At 43.6% G+C, this 19,887-nt stretch overlaps 1 protein-coding gene across 7 annotated transcripts in view; it reads left to right on the top strand.

Moving 5' to 3' along the window:
• ttn.2 (titin, tandem duplicate 2) overlaps positions 1-17,913 on the top strand; it is a 219,954-nt gene extending 202,041 nt beyond the window's left edge. For all 7 annotated transcript variants that reach the window (XM_085373731.1, XM_085373730.1, XM_085373729.1 and 4 more), the window contains 22 exons: positions 63-353; positions 438-737; positions 879-1,020; positions 1,123-1,286; positions 2,393-2,695; positions 2,790-3,071; positions 3,200-3,793; positions 3,891-4,181; positions 4,334-4,633; positions 4,958-5,260; positions 5,369-5,671; positions 5,793-6,061; positions 6,183-6,498; positions 6,648-6,953; positions 7,436-7,735; positions 8,029-8,604; positions 8,767-9,072; positions 9,300-9,682; positions 9,810-10,020; positions 10,148-15,907; positions 16,033-16,323; positions 16,564-17,913. In XM_085373731.1, coding sequence (XP_085229857.1) covers positions 63-353; positions 438-737; positions 879-1,020; positions 1,123-1,286; positions 2,393-2,695; positions 2,790-3,071; positions 3,200-3,793; positions 3,891-4,181; positions 4,334-4,633; positions 4,958-5,260; positions 5,369-5,671; positions 5,793-6,061; positions 6,183-6,498; positions 6,648-6,953; positions 7,436-7,735; positions 8,029-8,604; positions 8,767-9,072; positions 9,300-9,682; positions 9,810-10,020; positions 10,148-15,907; positions 16,033-16,323; positions 16,564-16,856 — 12,284 coding nt within the window. In that variant the 3' untranslated portion in view covers positions 16,857-17,913. The remainder of the gene's footprint in view (positions 1-62; positions 354-437; positions 738-878; positions 1,021-1,122; positions 1,287-2,392; positions 2,696-2,789; positions 3,072-3,199; positions 3,794-3,890; positions 4,182-4,333; positions 4,634-4,957; positions 5,261-5,368; positions 5,672-5,792; positions 6,062-6,182; positions 6,499-6,647; positions 6,954-7,435; positions 7,736-8,028; positions 8,605-8,766; positions 9,073-9,299; positions 9,683-9,809; positions 10,021-10,147; positions 15,908-16,032; positions 16,324-16,563) is intronic.
• Positions 17,914-19,887: the final 1,974 nt, after the last annotated feature.

Below are 19,887 nucleotides of genomic sequence, written 5' to 3'. Positions count from 1 at the left end.
CATTATACTGGTATATGTTGTTATTTTTTAATGTAACACTAATCATCCCTTACTTTTTGCAGCTCCTCCCAAAGCTGAACTTGACAGCAAACTGATAGGTGAGACTGTCACTGTTACTGCTGGTTCTGACCTTGTCTTGGACGGTGCTGTGGGTGGTAAACCAGAGCCTACAGTGTACTGGTCAAAGGGTGACAAGATTTTAGAACTTGGAGAAAAATATTCACTGACCTACACTGCCACTAGAGCCATGGCTGTCATCAAGAGCTGTGACAGATACGACACAGGTAGATACATTCTAACTGTCAAGAATGCCAGTGGAATTAAGACGGCAGCTGTCAGCGTTAAAGTTCTAGGTGAGCAGCCAAAAGGACACTAATTAATTAGTGTGTCGTAATAGTTTGAACTTTCTGATTGAAATGTTGCTTTCTGTCTGTTAGACACTCCTGGAGCTCCAGCTGATAGGATTGTAATCAGCAGAGTCACAGAGGAAAAATGTACAGTGTCTTGGAAGATACCTCTGGAGGATGGTGGAGACTCTGTCACCCATTACATTGTGGAACGTCGTGAGACCAGCCGCCTCAACTGGGTCATCATGGAGACTGAGTGCAAGACCCTGTCATGTGTCAGCACTAGGTTGATCAAGAACAATGAGTACATCTTTAGGGTTAGAGGTGTCAATAAGTATGGGGCTGGAGTTCCTTTGGAATCTGATCCCATCATCGCCAGAAACGCTTACAGTAAGCTGCAGCATTTTTCCAAGTCTTACTTACAATTTCAATTTTGGATTTAGGTGTTATGGATTATATTACATCTTATGAAAGGGAAAACGTAATGTAGATGTGTTTGCGTGACTCTGACCTGTTCCCACTCTTCCACAGCAATCCCCTCCCAGCCAGGCACACCAGAGGCGACTGCAGTGGGTAAGGAGCACGTTATCATCGAGTGGCTGAAGCCTGAGAGTGATGGAGGAAGCGAGCTCAAAAACTACATCGTTGAAAAACGAGAGAAGAACAGTAGCAGGTCAGAACAAATTCTGGATTCACTGAAGATGTTGAGACATCATTTCTTAAATAAAGATACTTATCCTTCTCTTTCATGATGTTGTTTTGTTGTTTGGACCAGGTGGACTCGAGTGAATAAGACCTACACCATCTATGACACCCGCCTGAAGATCACAGGCCTACTGGAGGGAAGCGAGTACCAGTTCAGAGTTACAGCAGTCAACTCTGCTGGATACAGCCAGCCAAGTGACACCTCAGTATACATCCTCTGTAAAGACCCCACATGTAAGACATTTTTACTTAAAAAAAAGAAAGAAAGAAAGAAAACTGTAGACATTGTCCTTTTAATGCCAAGAGAAAAGTGATATTATTTAATATTTTTCAGTTCCATTCAGTTCACTTTTATTTATATAGCACCAATTCACAGCAGAAGTCACCATAAGGTGTTTTATATTGTAAGGTAAAAATGCTAAAATGATGGAAAGAAACACAACAATCATACTAACCACTAATAGCAAGCACTTGGCAACAATGGGAAGGAAACTTTTAACAGGAAGAAACCTCCATCAGAACCAGGTTCAGGGGAAGAGCAGCAATCCCCACGATCAGCTGGGAGTAAGGGGAAAGAGAGGAGAAAGATACCGGAAAAAGGCAAACTAAAGGATAGGCAGAGTTTAATATTTACTAAAGATTTAATACAGTAGGCAATGAAGGCTGTCAACATACAGTGTTAATGTGGACATATGCTGATTAAAAAAGACTCCAAGATTCTTCAGTGTTATTGGAGGCCAAGGTAAGTATCTGGTTAGACACCATGTTTCGATGTCTCCACCATGTTGTTTTAGGCCTGAGTACATCAAGCCCTGTTTTCTCTGAAATTAGTAAATGAACAAAGTAGTAAATTAGAGGTATTTCAGGTCTCGTGTCTTTAAGACATGCCTTTGGTTTAACTAGTTGTGGAACTTCATAATTAACCTTTTTGTGCGAAGAAAACTCCCCATTTACATGCACATAGCACAGTGCTATTGAACCCCACATTGTGGTGTAGTTGCACAGCAAGATAAGTACTGACAGAGGCCATTTGATCATCTGTAACCTTCACTAGTGATATATTTATATTGTGATACACTCTAAATCCTGGCTTTAGAGTGTATTAAGATAAGATGGGCCTGATTATTTAAGACCTTGTATGTGAGGAGCAGAATTTTGAATTCTGGATTTAACAGGTGAACAGATGAAGTCACTATGTTTGTTGTTAATCAAGTGGCACACACTGTGCTTTGCAACAGGATGAGGAAGTGATACCAATGCTGAAAGCACCACCCCAAACATATTTTACAACATATTTGTTTAGATAAAATACATTTTCAAAAATTCCATTTCATCTACAGACACCCCAGCTCCTCCATCAGTGCCTCGCATCACAGACACAACGAAACACAGCATCACCATGACTTGGACCAGGCCCATGTATGATGGTGGATCAGATGTCACCGGCTACATTGTGGAGATCCTAGAGGAGGGTTCTGAGCAGTGGTACCGTGCCACTGCCAAAGCCCTCAAGACTAATGAGTATGTGGCTGCTGGTTTGGCTGCCAATAAGAAGTACAGATTCAGGGTTGCTGCCATTAACAGCAATGGGACTGGAGAGTTCAGTGAACCAAGTGCTGAAATCGAACCACTTGAGAAAATTGGTAAGTAGGTGTAGATTTCTGTTGAAAAAAATCAATATTTGAACTACATCTGAACTTTTTAATGTTCTATGTAAACTATGCTCCATCCACTCAGAAATACCCGATTTGGAGTTGGCTGATGACCTAAAGAAAACAGTGTGCCTCCGCGCTGGAGGTACTCTGCGCCTATTTGTGTCTGTCACTGGTCGTCCGACGCCAGTAGTGGCCTGGAGGAAGACGGGGGTGGAACTACAGAGCCGTGGTTATATTGAGACTACTGACAAGTACACATCACTGGTAGTAGAGAAGGTTGATCGCTACGACTCTGGAAAATACATTGTAGAGGCAGAGAACCCATCTGGAAAAAAGACTGCCATCATCCTTGTTAAAGTCTATGGTATGTCAACCAAAGTTTCCACAGAGTTTGTTAAAAGATTTTGGATATCAAATATGTACAGTCACCATACAGTTAGTAAAGTAATATAGTTTCGAAATATGATCTTTTTACTTGCCTCTCTTTGTCAGACACTCCTGGTCCTCCAGGTTCAGTGAAAGTGAAGGACTACACCAAGGAATCTGTTGTGATCACCTGGGATGTCCCAAGCATTGATGGTGGTGCTCATGTCAGCAACTATATTATAGAGAAGCGTGAGGCCAACATGAAGTCCTATAAGACTGTTACCACTGAGTGTAGGAAAACACTGTACAGAATCAGTGGACTGGAGGAGGGTGTGTACTACTTTTTCAGAGTCCTGCCAGAGAATATCTATGGTGTCGGTGAGCCCTGTGAGACAGCGGAGGCTGTGCTGGTGTGTGAAGTGCCCTCAGTGCCTGTGAAGCTTGAGATTGTTGATGTTTCCAAATCTTCTGTCACCCTGCACTGGGAGAAGCCTTTGAATGATGGTGGCAGCAGATTGACAGGCTACATTATTGAGGCCTGCAAAGTAGGCTCCGACAGATGGAGTGCTGTGGCGACAGTTAAGGCCTCAGTATCCCAGCACACCATCCAGTCTCTGACAGAAAATGACCAGTATCTGTTCAGAATCCGCGCCACGAACAGCAGGGGAGCCAGTGAATCCACTGACATTGTCACTCCAGTGATCATCCAAGAGATCAAGGGTAAGATATCAAAACACAAATCATCACATCATTTCTGTTTTTACTAAGCTGTGAAAAGCTTTCATAAGTCATATGAAAAATTTTGTGTTTACTGCAGTTATGCCCAAGATTGACATGACAAGTATCCCTCAGAAGATAGTTCATGTGAATTGCGGCAAACCCATTGACCTCAACATCCCAATAAGGGGCAGACCACAGCCAGTCTGCTCGTGGTACTTTGGTGGTGTGAAGCTGAAGGACACCCTGGACCGCATCAAGATTGACAGCACCAGCAAATATACCCATCTCGTCATCCGTGAGACGACCATCTCTGACACAGGAGACTACACACTAGAGGTGAAGAATACCATAGGCATGGCAACTGAAGTTATCAAGGTTATCATCCTGGGTAAGCAGACATTCTTTACTAAACTGAATGTTTTATATTTTCAGTTTTTATTTAGTAAGGTGTATTTTTCCTTCAGAGAAAAATCAAAAGACAAAGAAATAAAAAAGACAAAAACTGTCTTCCTAAATAGCTGCCTTGTTGTTTCTGTTCAGACAAACCGAGTATTCCTATGGGTCCAGTAAAGATCGAGGAAGTCGACGGTGTTTCAGTGACAGTTAGTTGGCTACCTCCAGAGAATGATGGTGGTGCCAATGTCAGCGGATATGTTGTTGAGCAGCGTGATGCCCACCGGCCTGGCTGGACCACCATCTCCGAGTCTGTGACAAGGCCTTGCTTTAAATTCACTAGGCTCTCTGAAGGAACTGAGTACGTGTTCCGTGTTGCAGCCATGAATCGTTTTGGCATTGGTGGCTTCCTGCAGTCTGATGTGGTGGAATGCAAGAGCGCCAAGAGTAAGTTCTCTTTCCATAAGATGTTCTTCATATGCACCTTCAATGAGAATTGTGCTGCCTTTGATAACTTGCACTGTTGCTTTGAAAACCTTCTTCTTGTTCTTTTCAAGCCCACAAGTCCAACTTCTTTCTGAAGCATTTTTTTACAGTTTCAGTTTCACACTGTTATTGGTGGTCACTGTATACAATTACAAGTAGACAGGTTCTGATTTGATATATAAACTTAAAAATCCTATTAAACTGTGGATTGTTTATTCTCACTGAACTATATGGTACTATGTCTTGTTTGTTATTCATCTCTGATTGTTTTTCTTTTCTATGTAGCCATCCCCGGACCCCCAAGCAGGCCAGAAGTGCTTGATGTCACCCATGAGGGCATGACCCTGACCTGGAAACCACCTGAGGACAATGGTGGCTCCACTATTGCGGGCTATATCATAGAACGGAAAGAGGCCCATTCTGACAGGTGGTTGAGGATCAACAAAAACCCTGTTACTATGACCAGGTACCGTTCCTCCGGACTGATTGAGGGCCTGGAGTATGAACACCGTATCACAGCCATTAACTCTAGAGGGGCTGGGAAACCCAGCGAGAGTTCTGTCATTACCATCGCTTTAGACCCCATTGGTATGTCCCGCAAAAGATCACTGTAACAGTTGTACTGCTTTTCTGTTTTAAATTAGCCATACCACTGTGGGGTCACTATCTTTACCTATTCTCTCTGTTATTAAACAGAACCTCCAGGTCCTCCAGTTCAGGCCAGAGTCACAGACACTACCAGGACTTCTGTTTCTCTAGCTTGGCTTCCACCAGAAGAGGAGGGTGGTTCTGTCATTACTGGCTACTTTATTGAAATGCAGAAGGTAGACCAGCTGGAATGGACACTGTGTAACACAACTCCCACGAAGATGTGCGAGTACATCATCACCCACATGCCACAGGGGGCTGAATACAAATTTAGGATCATCGCCTGCAATGCTGGTGGTTGTGGAGAAGCTGCTGAGATTCCTGGAGTGGTTAAAGTCCAGGAGATGCTTGGTAAAGAAAGAATTTGAAATATTTATAAATCCTTTACTTCAGTTTTTTGGTGGCATGGCATATAGCATCCTGGCATTTTTAGCTTTAGTTAAAAAAAAAATCAAACCTCTGTCTTCTTCAGATTATCCTGACTATGAGCTGGATCCTAAATATGAAGAGGGCTATGTGGTCAGACAAGGTGGTGTCATCCACCTGTCTGTACCCATTAAGGGTAAACCCATCCCTACATGCAAGTGGACCAAGGATGGTCGTGACATCTCCCATCGGGCCATGATTGCTACGCATGATGACATCACTGAGCTGGTCATCAAAGAGGCGCATAAAGATGACACTGGTACCTACGACTTGGTGCTGGAAAACAAATGTGGCAGGAAGGCTGTTTATATCAAGGTGGGGAGCGTGTCTGAAAGACTTTATTAAAGAATGGCTAATGAAATGAAAACATATATTGTATAAAATCTAATAATATTTGCAGCCTTAAAAACGAACTCTCTGTACCTCCTCTCTGTAGGTGAAAGTGATTGGTCGCCCAGATGTCCCAGAAGGGCCTCTGGAATTTGACGACATTCAGGCCCGATCAGTAAGAGTCAGTTGGAGGCCACCATCAGATGACGGTGGAGCAGACATCCTGGGATACATAGTGGAAAGGCGGGAGGTACCCAAGGCTGCCTGGTATACAGTGGATGCTCGAGTAATTGGGAACTCTCTAGTGGTGAAGGGCCTAAAGGAGAATGTGGAGTACCACTTCAGGGTTGCTGCTGAGAATCAGTTTGGTGTCAGCAGAGCTTTAAAATCTGAAGAGTCTGTCACACCAAAGACTCCACTTTGTGAGTAGTGATATATTTGTTATTAGTCCAACTTTCTCAGTCGAACTGGGAAAATTTTGTATTTAATAAACCTATTGTTGTGATAATCATACACTCTGAACATACTGTAACTCTGATAATTTAATTTGTAAAACCATCCTTTATCACAGGCCCACCTGAACCTCCCAGCAACCCACCAGAGATCATGGATGTTACCAAGTCCACAGTTTCTCTCTCCTGGGCCAGGCCCCGCGACGATGGAGGCTCTCGTGTCACTGGATATTATGTTGAGAGAAGGGAGGTTTCAACAGAGAAGTGGGTCCGCCACAACAAGACCCACATCACCACCACCATGTTCAATGCCACTGGTCTCATCCCTGATGCAGAGTACATGTTCAGAGTTGTCGCACAAAATGACATTGGACAGAGCGAACCTGGTCCTGCTTCTGAATCTGTAGTCTGCAAAGATCCATTTGGTGAGTTATGGCTCAGTCACACTAGAGTACAAATAGGGCAACAACCTCCTTGCAACTCTTCCTTTACTTAGTGACTGTTAATTTTTAAGTTACTGGCATTTGTCAACCATTTGCATGTAGTAACGGTGACTAGTCACCCAGAGATTGAACGTGTAACACCCTCAACCTCTGTGTCACCACTTTTGACTGCAAGGTGATTGCACAGGTCGCCTGGTAGGAGGTGACACCACCTCCAAACAGTCACAGTCCAACTCAGAGTGACTGCAATTACTTTAAGAGATACTGATGAAATTTTGCAAATAACTGCTATCTAATTTATAAATGCAGACAGATTGCCAACTCATTGCAATCAATCTAAATCAGTCTGTGCTGATAAGGGAAACGTATGAGATCAATACATTCTAAAATACTTTTAGAATGTATTGATGTTAGAATGAATTTATCCAAGATTATTGACCCTTTTCCTTTCTGTTTTCCTGTAGACAAACCTAACCAACCAGGAGAGATTGACATTGTCTCTGTCACTAAAGACTGTATCACCATCCACTGGCTCAGGCCTGAGCATGATGGTGGCAAGGAGATCCTAGGTTACTGGATTGAGTTCAGGCAGGCTGGAGAGAGTGCCTGGAAAAAATGCAATAAGGAGCGCTCGAAGGATCGTCAGTTCACCATGGGTGGCTTAATGGAAGCCACTGAGTATGAGTTTAGAGTCTTTGCTGAGAACGAGACTGGACTCAGCCGACCTCGTCGCACACCTATGGGCATCAAGACCAAATTGAGTGGTAAGCTGTTGCAGGATTGAGGTCTATCAAAACAAATGACCTCGTTGCAGTAGAATTTGACATTCAATGTATAACATATCTGGCAAGTTCAATACAAATGTTGTTTAACTGACAACAGAAAAATATATCTTAGAACCAAATTTTGACCAAGATTTAATGTTAAAGTCAAAATCGTGTAAAATCTAATGTTTAAAGGGAAAGACAACCAATTTATTTGTAATTCCTTTCAATTTACAACAAAAAGTAAAAATTAAATACATTTAGTGTGATTAAACATTGCTGTCTTTCTGCAGTTGGTGAGGCTCCAGCTTTGACAGAAGACATCCAAGATGTAACAACTAAACTTGGCGAGTCTGGCACTCTGACCTGTGGCATTATTGGCAGACCTCTGCCTGAGATTAAGTGGTACCGCTTTGGCAAGGAACTGATCCAGAGCCGCAAGTACAAAATGAGCTCAGATGGTCGAAACCACTCCCTCAGCATTCTAACAGATGAACAGGAAGATGAGGGCCTGTACACCTGTAGGGCAATCAATGAGGCTGGAGAGATCGAGAGCAGTGGTAAACTGCGTTTACAGGCAGCTCCCCAGTTTCACCCTGGCTTTCCCCTGAAGGAAAAATACTTTGCTGGGGCTGGCACCAGTCTCCGCCTTCATGTCGTATACATTGGCCGTCCCATCCCACAGATCATGTGGTTCTATGGCAAGAAGCCTCTGAATCCATCTGAAAATGTGATCATTGAAAACACAGAGAGCTACACCCACCTCGTGGTGAGGAATGTTCAGAGAAAGACCAACGCTGGTCGCTATAAGGTGCAGCTCAGCAATTTCTTTGGAACTATTGACACTGTGCTTCGTGTAGAAATCCAAGGTGAGATCAAACTATAAACAAATTGCTTAAGGGCTCCACATCCATCCATCCATCTATCCATAAATTTAAAATCAAAGTTACAAATGAAAGCCCTTTGCATGAGTTTTCAGTTTCAGTCTACAAATCTTTCATATATATATGCGCGTGTGTGTGTGTTTCTAGACAAGCCATGCATGCCTGAGGGGCCCCTAATTGTTGAAGCCCTGCTTAAGAGCTCAGTTGTCATCAGCTGGAAGGCTCCCAAGGATGATGGAGGATCAATGATTACCAACTACATTGTGGAGAAACGGGAGGCCAAAGAAGGGGAACAGTGGTACCTAGTGTCCTCCTCTTTGTCTGGAACCACCTGCCGTGTCCTCAATCTGACGGAGAATGCTGGCTACTACTTCAGGGTTTCAGCTCAGAATCAATATGGAGTCAGCGAGCCTCTAGAGATCCCATCAGTGGTTATAATCAAGAGTCCATTTGGTAAGTTTATTTATATTTTATTTTGGTGTCCTCTTCACAGATGGCTTATTCTGTCTCAAATCAACCACAGCTTCTACTCGACCGTCTCCTATTTGCATAAGTTATAGAGTACCATCTAGAAACTTAAATGTGTTCATTTTGTAAGGAGCGTATTTAGTTTTCAAGATCTGCCACTGCATAGAATATGGGACTTCTGCACTATAGTAACTTTCCTATTTGTTTTTCAGAAAAACCTGGCATCCCACAGCAGCCTTTCATTATCAGCTCCACAAAGGACTCTTGTGTTGTCTGTTGGAAGCCTCCAAGCAGCGATGGTGGAGCTAAAATCACAAACTACTACCTGGAGAAACGTGAGAAGAAACAGAACAAGTGGATGTCAGTAACTACCAAGAAGATTGCAGAGACCAACTATGAGGTCACAGGCTTGATTGAAGGCTTCGAGTATGAGTTCCGTGTCAAATGTGAGAACATGGGCGGTGAGAGCGAATGGAGTGAGATTTCTGAACCCATCATCCCCAAGTCTGACCAGCCTCCTCGCACTCCCACATTCAGGGAGGAGATCAGAGACATGACTGTCAAATACCATGCCAGTGCAACATTTGTCACTAAGGTACCTTTTTTAAAACTACATTGCTTATTCCTTTAAAATCTCTCAGTTTTTAAGTCAAAAATACAATCATAACATCATTGTTCAGTGGACACCAGTTATTTATTTTGTCTCTTTTTCCTCCAACAAGGTGTTGGGCTATCCAAAGCCTGTTGTGAAATGGTACCGTAGTGGAAAGGAGATCCTGGCAGATGGAACTAAGATCAAAGCGCTGGAGTTCAAGGGAGGCTACTATCAGCTTGTCATCACTTCTGCTGATGAGAATGATGCCACAGTTTACCAAGTCAGAGCAACTAATTCCTCAGGATCCATCTCTACCACAGCCAACTTGGAGGTGGAAGGTAATATCATAATTTCCAAATATTTTCTAGAATGCACTAAATGCATGATATCTTCTTTCCAATTCCTGATTTTAAAAAAGCCCACATTCATGAGAATAAGTCATGATTTTGGTCATTTTTATTGTAGTTCCTGCTAAGATCTATCTGCCTCAAGAGCTCCAAGGAATGGGCGCAGTCCATGCTGTCCGTGGTGATCACATCACCATCAAGATCCCCATCTCTGGCAAACCTGAGCCAACAATCACTTGGCAGAAAGGTCAGGAGATCCTCTCCAACTCTCCTTATCACCAAGTCATCACCACAAGGTCTTTCACATCCCTGGTATTCCAGAAGGGAGTCCAGAGGAAAGATACTGGCTACTACATTATTACTGCAAAGAACAGGTTTGGAATGGACAAGCAAACCATCGAGGTGAATGTGGCCGACATTCCTGAAGCTCCAAAAGGCCTTGTGGTTAGTGAAATTGCAAGGGATTCTATCACTCTTGTCTGGGAGCCCCCTGTCAGTGATGGTGGAAGCAACATTATTAACTACATTGTGGAGAAGTGCCCCACCACCAGTGATAGGTGGATTCGTGCTGGACAAACGACTGACTGTAGTATCACTATCATCAACATATTTGGAAAGGCCAAATACCAGTTCCGTGTTATTGCAGAGAACCAGTTTGGTCTGAGCCCACCATCTGAACCAACTGAGCCTATCACCACAAAGGAAGACAAGTCTGTAATTAGGAACTATGATGAGGAAGTGGACGAAACAAGAGAAATTACTAAAGAGGAGGCTCTTTTCTACAAGGTGAAGGAGCTGTCCTCAAAGTACATTATCTCTGAGGAGCTTGCTCACTGCCAGTTTGGTGTGGTTCACCGTTGTATTGAGATTGCCACAAAGAAAACCTACATGGCCAAGTTTATCAAAGTCAAAGGAACTGATCGTGAGTTGGTTTTGAGGGAAATTGAAGCTCTTAATGTGGGAAGGCATAAGAATATCATCTACTTGCATGAATACTTTGAAAGCATGGAGGAGATCATCCTTATCTTTGAATTCATTTCTGGAGTTGACATCTTTGAGCGGCTTGGCACCAGCAACTTTGAGCTTACAGAGCAGGAGATTGTCAAGTACCTTAGACAAGTCTGCTCTGCTCTCAAGTTCCTGCATTCCCACAACTTTGGCCACTTTGATATCCGCCCAGACAACATTGTGTACACTACAAGGAAAAGTACCAACATAAAGATCATTGAGATGGGCCAGGCTAGGCTTCTGGTGCCGGGAGAAAACATCAGAATGCTCTTTTCAGCACCGGAGTACTGCGCCCCAGAGGTCCACCGCCATGATTTGGTCACAACGGCCACAGATATGTGGTCTGTTGGTGTTATGGCCTATGTTCTACTCAGTGGCCTTAATCCATTTGCAGCAGAGTCTACCACAAAGATGATTGAGAATATCACCAACTGTGAGTATGTCTTCGACAGTGAAGCATTTAAGGATATCAGCCTGGAGGCTATGGACTTTGTTGACAGACTTCTTGTCAAGGACAGGAAGCTTCGTATGACAGCCCATGAGGCTCTGGAGCACCCATGGCTCAAGATGAAAATAGAGCATATTAGCAACAAGGCTATCAGGACACTGAGACACAGAAGGTACTATCAGACTCTGGTAAAGAGGGTTGATACTATTGTATCAGCAGCTCGTGTGGCCTATGGTGGTGCTTTCAAGAACCAGAGGGGATTGGCTGTTGGTAAAGTGAAGATTGGAACTGAGTGCCATGGCTTCCGTGCTGGCCCAGTCATGCATGCCTCAGCTGAAGAAGGTGGTTATGCAAGATTCACTTGCAGCATTGCCAAGCATGACAAGAGTACACAGGTGTCATGGTACTTTGGTAACTGCCAGCTACACACAAGCCACAAGTATGAGATTACTTATAGTAATGGCTTTGCCAGTATCTACGTAAAGGACATTGAAGAAAGTGATGATGGTGTGTACAGATGCAAAGTGCTGAGTGATGATGGAGAAGACAGTGCTTATGGAGAGCTTTTTGTCGAGACAGTGAGCAGTATCAAAGAGTACTATCTTAGCCGCTCCATCAAGAAATTAAGGAGGAGAGTTGACAAGACTAAGCTTCTGCAGAGACCACCAGAGTTCACTTTGCCTCTCTACAACCGCACCGCTTTCATTGGCGAAGATGTGCGTTTTGGTGTTACTGTTACTGTGCATCCAGAGCCTTGCATAATTTGGCTTAAGAATGGTGAAAAAATCAAGCCAGGTGATAATGACAGCAAGTACACGTTCACCAGTGATAAGGGTCTATACCAGCTCATGATCCATAACCTGGACATGACTGATGATGCTGAATACACCGTTATGGCCCACAACAAGTTTGGAGAAGACAGCTGCAAGGCCCGTCTCACTGTGGCACCACATCCTGTGACAGAAGAAACTATGAAGCCCATGTTCAAACGCCTGCTGGCTAATGTTGAGTGCATGGAGGGACAGAGTGTCCATTTTGAGCTCAGAGTCTCAGGTGTACCACCTCCTACTCTTAAATGGCAAAAGGATGGTCATCCACTACAGTTTGGTCCCAAGGTGGTTGTCATACAGGAGGACGTTGACTCTCATGTCCTTCACATTAGAGAGACTCTACTTGAGGACTCTGGTGTTTACAAAGTTACTGCAACCAACTCTGCTGGCACCGCCAGCTGTCAGGCAACATTGAAGGTGGACCGCCTTACCTATACAAGGAGAGAATATAGGAGTGAGGAAGAGAAATACATGCACATACAGAAACAAATTGAAAAGACCAACAAGATGGCTCAGAAAATCGTTGCTACTGAGGAGCTTGTACCGCTTAATCCCACTGCTCAAGAAGCTCTCAAATATGCTGCAGAGATTTACAAGCCAGCAGTGAGCACGAAGAATGTCGAGGGTGAGTTTGACATCAAAGAGGAGAAGTCAGAGACCAAGAAGTTGGAGGAGGAGAGGAGGATCTTCATGCCCTATGAAATTCCTGAGCCTGTGGTTCATGATCCCAGAGTTCTTGATGAGAACAAAGGTATCAAACTGTTTGTACCTCTGTCAGATATGAAGTGGTACAGAAAGCTAAAAGATCAATATGAGATTTCAGAGAGGATGGAGAGGATTGTGCAGAAGAGACAGAAACGTATTCGTTTGTCCAGATGGGAACAGTTCTACGTCATGCCCCTTCCTAGAATCACTGACCAGTATAGGCCAAGATGGCGTATTCCAAAACTCACTCTAGATGATCTGGAGACTGTCAGACCTGCACGCCGCTCTCCCAGTCCTGTGTCAGAGGCGTTGTTCAGATCTAGGAGGAGATCTCTGGGAGACCTTAGCGATGAGGAGCTGATGAGAACAGAGGAAGAAGAAGGAATGATGTTGGAGGATGAACTGGAGCTTGGCTTTTCTGCCTCACCTGCTGGCAGCCCTGTACGCATTGAGCGACGTGCCATGGAGCATGAGGAAAGAAGGCAGGAAGGTAGACATGAAACCGTTGAGGTTGCTGAGACAAAGAAGAAACGTACCATCTCTCAGTATATGAGGAGGAGAAGGTCACTGTCACCCACTTACATTGAGCTAATGCGTCCAGTTTCAGAACTGATAAGACAACCACATGCTAGGCATCCTGTGGAAGTAGAGGGAGAGATTGTGGGGAGGAGGTCCCCTACCCCAGAGAGGACCCGACCACGTTCCCCCAGCCCCATCAAGTCAGTTGAAAGGTCTTCACGCTCCTCCTCGAGGTTTGAGCGGTCTGCCCGTTTTGATATCATGTCCCGTTACGAGGCCAGAAAGGCTGCTCTGAAATCTGAAAGGAAGTATCAGTTGGTCAGTCAGACACCTTTCAGTTTGGACCATGCCCCGCGTGTCACTGTTAGGATGCGTTCTCATCGTATCCCAGTTGGTCAAGATACAAAATTCACCCTAAATGTACAAGCTAAACCAGAGGCTGAGGTCACGTGGTTCCACAATGGAACTGCGATCTCTGAATCCAGTGAGAAATTCATCTTTACCAACATGACTGGTGTCTTGACCATCACTATTCTGGACTGTCAGGAAGAGGATAGTGGCACGTATCGCTGTGTATGTTCCAACTCTAAGGGAGAGGCTTCAGACTATGCTACCCTGGAGGTGTCAGGTGGTAGCTACACAACTTTCTCTTCTCGCCGCAAGGATGAGGAAGCTCCCAAAGCATATGTCCCTGAAGTCACTCGAACAGACCACTACCACATCTCCCACTTCAAAGCTGGCTATGCTTCACAGACCCACTTTGAGGTAGAAGAAACCAAATCTAAGTTAACCGAAACACATGAGGTATTCACACATGAGAGATATGGCGCCTCCTCTGAAAGGTATGACTCATCTATCAAGTATGCTTCTGCTGAATACCTGTCATCTAGTTCCTCTTATTCATCTGACAAATTTTCTCTGAGTGGGAAACACACCATATCTGAAGCTAAACTGAAATCCTCTACCACTGCTGGTGATGAGGAAGTTTCTGTCCAGAAGGCAAAACTTTCTCTTCCAGCTAGAATCCTCACTAAGCCTCAGTCTGTGACAGTTGAGGAGGGAGAGACTGTCAGATTTACCTGTGATATTGATGGTGAGCCTGCACCCACTGTGACATGGATACATGAGAGCAGAACCATTGTCTCATCCCACCACATTCAGGTCACCACAACTCAGTATAAATCCAGTTTGGAAATCTCCTCTGTGACAGCCTCCCATGAGGGCAGTTACACAGTAGTGGTAGAGAATTCAGAAGGCAGACAGGAAGCTCATTTTACTTTAACCATCCATAGAGCAACCCCCAAGCAGGAAGTTAAAATAGTCAAACCCCCTGAGCCATCCGTGAAGTCACCCACTCCCAGTGTAAAGTCACCTGCACCTTCAGCCACATCCCCTATTCCCTCCACAACCTCTGCTGTTCCCAGTGTGAAGTCACCAGAACCTAGCACCAAATCCATCGAGCCTTCAGTTACATCACCAGCTTCAAGTATAAAATCTCCTGAACCAAGTGCAACATCTCCTGCTCCAAGTGTGAAGTCCCCAACACCAAGTGTGAAGTCTCCTGAACCCGAGGGGATTAAGTCTCCTAAGACCATAAAGTCTCCTGAACCAACTGCACCTTCTCCTGCACCGAGCTTAAAATCACCGACTCCAGGTGTCAAATCTCCTGAGCCTGAGGGACCTAAGTCACCACGAGGTCTAAAATCTCCTGAGCCACGACTCAAGTCACCACCGCCAACTAAGACCCTGGGGACTGGAAAGTCACTGGAATCTGAGGAAGTAAAATCACCCCGGGGTATCAAATCTCCAGAACCTACAGGAATCAAAATGCCAAGAGGTGTCAAGTCCCCAGAACCTCCTGGACTCAAAACACCAAAAGGCATCAAGTCCCCAGAACCAGCAGGCATCAAATCACCAAGGGCACTGAAGTCCCCTGAACCTGAAGGGATCAAATCACCTCCTAGAATGAAGTCTCCTCCTCCCACCATGTCCCCCAAGAGAGTTGTATCTCCACCCACCGTAAAATCCCCAATCCCAAAACCCCCCAAGGTCATGAGTCAGCTAACAGCAGAAGCCTGTGAGGGGTCAGTGAGGATGTCCTGTGTTTGTGAGAGCTCCGTCAGAGAGGTGGTATGGTATGTGAATGGGAGGAGGCTTTCACAAAGCAGTCGCCTAGAGATGCACTATTCTGAGGGTTCTTGCAGCCTTTTGATCCATAATTTAACAGACAGTGATCAGGGAGAGTACATCTGTGAGATGAAATCAGAAGGAGGAGTATCCAAGTCTTCTTTCAACTTCACTGGACAAGTGTTTCAGTCAATTCGCAAGAAGATTACAGCTTATTGTGAACAGCAGCTGGGACTTCAAGGTAGGCTTTTTCTATCACCATCCAGAAAATCTGATCCAGTTTAATGCTTTAAAGAAATTATAACAGAGCCCTAACATTGAAGTCATTCTTAACAATGACATGTGTGTTATTGTTTCTTCTGCCAGAATCAGTATTGATGAGTCAAAAGGAGTCATCGTCATCCTTGAGTTCATCGGTGATGATGAAGAAAGAAATCCATACAATGGAGGAGTCGTCTGCCTTTTCTTCTACTTCCCAGCAGGCAGTGATGTCATCCATGACGGATTCCCGCTCCTTCAGCAGCATGGCAGCTGAAATGAAGTTTGAGACCATGTCCATGTCCAGCATGTCCTCCGTGTCATCTGAGGCATATGCCATGAGCTCCAGTAGCCTCATGGAGATGGCCTCCCACATGGAGGGATCACTTAGAGCTCTTGGTAAGATCATAAGACTCTTGGTAATCTGTAAAACTGTACTTAGCTTCCTTGCATCCACCAGCAACACAATTATCCTTCTTTTGAAATGAAACCTCATAAAGATGCTGAATTAAGCTCAATTAGCAAAACATGCTTTTTTGTCATAACATTTTTTTGTTTGTGTCTGTTGTGAAATTGTGTGCCTGCCTTACTCTAAATGAAAAAAAGGTTCTTGTTCTGTGCATATATCATGGGTTCCAGGTTCTGCTCCAAGGATTGAAGCTCTGCCAGAGGACATCAGCATTGAGCCTGGCAAAGTCCTGACAGTCGCCTGTGCCTTCTCTGGTGATGCCAGACACATTGAGTGGTCGCACGACGGCAAAAGGATTGAGTTGACTGCTGCCGGACGCTTCCATATTGAGACCACTGAGGACTTGACCACGCTCATTATCACTGGGGTGAAGAAGGAGGATGCTGGAAGCTACACCCTCAAACTGTCAAATGAGCTGGGATCTGATACAGCAACTGTTCACATTAGTATTCGATCGGTGTAAGGAAAAAAAAACAACTCTTCAAAACTTCCCCTTTTTCCTTTTCTCATGCGTTTTTATTTAATCAAGCAAAAGAATCTACTTGATAAAGATCTGGATTTCTGTTCTTGTAAATATGAACTATTTTTGTAACTATCTTGACATTAATTTTTGCCAAACTAGACTAAAGTCTAAAGGTGTTATAAAATGTACCATATTGGATAACTGTGACTTAGGATTTTTGATCCATTATTCTGTGACATGTACATAATGTATATAGCCGAATTTACCGGTTATGGGAAGTGTATGCATTGTTATTTATGACAATAATATTAACTAAAACAAAATGAAACTGTATATGGTTTAACAGGAGAAAGTTCCAACAGGAACGAATACTCTGTTAAACTAAGAAACTAAACTTTGTGCCTCAACGATAAGTTGAAGTCTTAAGATTGCCTCAACAGGTAGAGAGGCTCCCTGTTGATGTTAACTCAATCAGAGACAAAACTATGAATACACTGCTTTAGAGAGCAGTGCATTAGCATTGTGAAAGCAGTGTGAGATCCTGAATGCTGTTTGCATTTACCCTCATGTAAGCAGGATGACTGGACCTCGCACTCCGACTGATTCTGTCGTACTGCTATTTCACTGACGTGCTCAGAGTGCAAGCGGCCTGCACTCCCTGAGCACAAGTGTTTCTTTTATATTTTGTGCTCTGCATCTGGCAAACAACCACTGATGAGACTTTTCACTTGTACCACCAACCTGGCCAATCACTTTAAATAAGAGTCCCTCCTGTGCTTGTTTGCAGAAACAGAGCTGTCTCTCGGAGGTATGCAGTGTGTTTGTGTGCTAGTTTTTAGAAGTTCACCTGTCAGTCAAGGTGGGTGCGGCAAAGCAGATGTATGAAACCACCTACTGCTGCGTTCAACAACAAGTCCCACATGTCGCCCTGCAGTTTAAGGGTTTGATTGAAGTTTGAGTTGTAGTTTTGACTATTTTCGCACCCTCCTTGAGTCTTTCCTCCAGTTATTTCTTTAATAAAGCATGATTATCAGCACTACAGTATGTTTCTGCTGTGGTTATTCGTCACATTAAAACACATCGTTTAACACATTTAGGTTTCTATTTTCAGGAATTAACCTGTTATTCAGGGGCAAGTGTCTGAGTTATATGACATGTGGCTCAACAGCACACTGAGTAGGTGGCGAGGTAGGCTGCACGCAATGTGAGAAACAGAAGTGACTCCATCTGTAATTGTGACTTTTTGCTCAGTTTATGTGAGGATTTTTCTAACCATGAGAGCCACAGAAAATTGGGATTGTGGGTAGAACAAAGAACACAAAGAATCTGATCACTTTATAGTGATTAGGTGAAGGAATCAGCTGAGCTGGCACTCTCTGGTGAGTTCTGGTGGTAAAATATTGACCATTATGTGCTGTGACAACCATGGGTAAATCCAGAGGTTCGAGGGCAATTCTAAGCTGGTGAATTAGTTGTTTGTCCAGACAGTTTTGTTCAGGCCTCAAATTATCATGCCCTATGTTGACAGAACGTTGAATGTGGGGAAGTTTTGACCCTGCCTGCCAGTTTCCCCATCTTTAATTATTGGGATGCAGGCTGGTGGCTAACCACAATATACGCAAATATAATCAGTTCCTCTGATTTTAAGTTAGCTCTCCCCAACTGCTTTGGCTCTTCAGTGTTAGCAGCTGGGGGACTGTAAAAAAACAACAACAACAAAAAGATGAGAAGAATCAACCACTGGAAGCAGAAATGGGGCTATAACTGGAAGTTGGTCGGGACTTGTAGTGTCTTTCCCTATGTATTGGCCAAAATGGCCAAAGTTATAATTTCCTCCAAGCTTTTAGGTTCATCACAGGTTGCCATTTGATCTTTCATGGTATCATTTAAGGTATTTTAAAATGTTCTGCTCTTTAGTTTTAGTTTCCATATTCACTGAGTTACTAGTTCTGTCACTAGCTGGCTAACATAGACTAATGTAAGTCTATTAACTGCAACCACCAACCAGCCAGTCTAGAGAGTTCCACATTCTGTACTGGAACAAAGTTGTGTCTAAAAACTTTAAACACTTCTTAAATCCAGCTTCATAAGTGTTAAATCTATGACAGTTTTGTTTTACAGTGGGGCTCCATGGTGTAAATTAGCATTAATAGGTGTCTACTTTTCATATCTAATTTAAACTGTACCAAAGTGAAAGTGATCTCTCTTTTCATATCAAACAGTGTTCTGTCATAAAGCTGTGGAATGTGGATATGTGGAATGTGGATAAACCTCCACTCTTTTGATGAGAGAATGATGGGAGATTAGCTGGATAAGCTAACACTGGTTATGCTTTTAACTAATCAGTTAGGAGATGCACTTTATGTGGAAACAGGGCAAAACAGACATGCCTGTGTCATTATAACAGATAAGTTTTCTCCTGCAGTGTGGAAGAGTTTTCAATAACACCTTTGACACAGAAAGCATTGATGATGTAGAGGAATGTCAAATCCAATCTTTAAATAAATACATGTGGATCAGTTGCAGGCTCAACCACTACCACTTCTCTTTGAAATCTGACCAAATGTGCAAAGTTCAACCAGCTGTTTTGCTAATATATCATGTATTCATTTTTCATTAATATTTTTAATCCCCCTGTTGACAGTTAACCATGTCCCTTAGTCCTCACGACTTACCTATGATTTTTTTGCCTATATTTTAATACCCATCTGTCCACCCATCCACCTATTTTCTTAGGAGCAGAAGCACTTTTGTGATAAAAGATTAATCCTAATGTCCTAACAACCAAATGGAACCTCCCAACAAATATTTTAACACTGTACAATCATCGGGTGGCATTTTAAAAAAATTTCTAGTCCTAGAATTTTGAAAGCCGAACCAAAACTGTGACTATTAGGCCAACATACTGTTGAGGTAACTCTTCAGCATCTGTGAAGGTTCTCAGTCATCCAGGTCATTGTAGTCTGAGCTTGGAAAGAAAAGCATCTGGACTTCTTTAAGTTTCTTGAAGTTCCCCCGTCTAACATCACAA

This window comes from Diplotaxodon limnothrissa, linkage group LG16, assembly GCF_057381915.1.
Source record: "Diplotaxodon limnothrissa isolate DT_005_m linkage group LG16, D_limnothrissa_male_GT1.1, whole genome shotgun sequence".
NCBI lineage: Eukaryota > Metazoa > Chordata > Actinopteri > Cichliformes > Cichlidae > Diplotaxodon > Diplotaxodon limnothrissa.
This window is presented reverse-complemented; position numbering and strand designations above follow the sequence as displayed.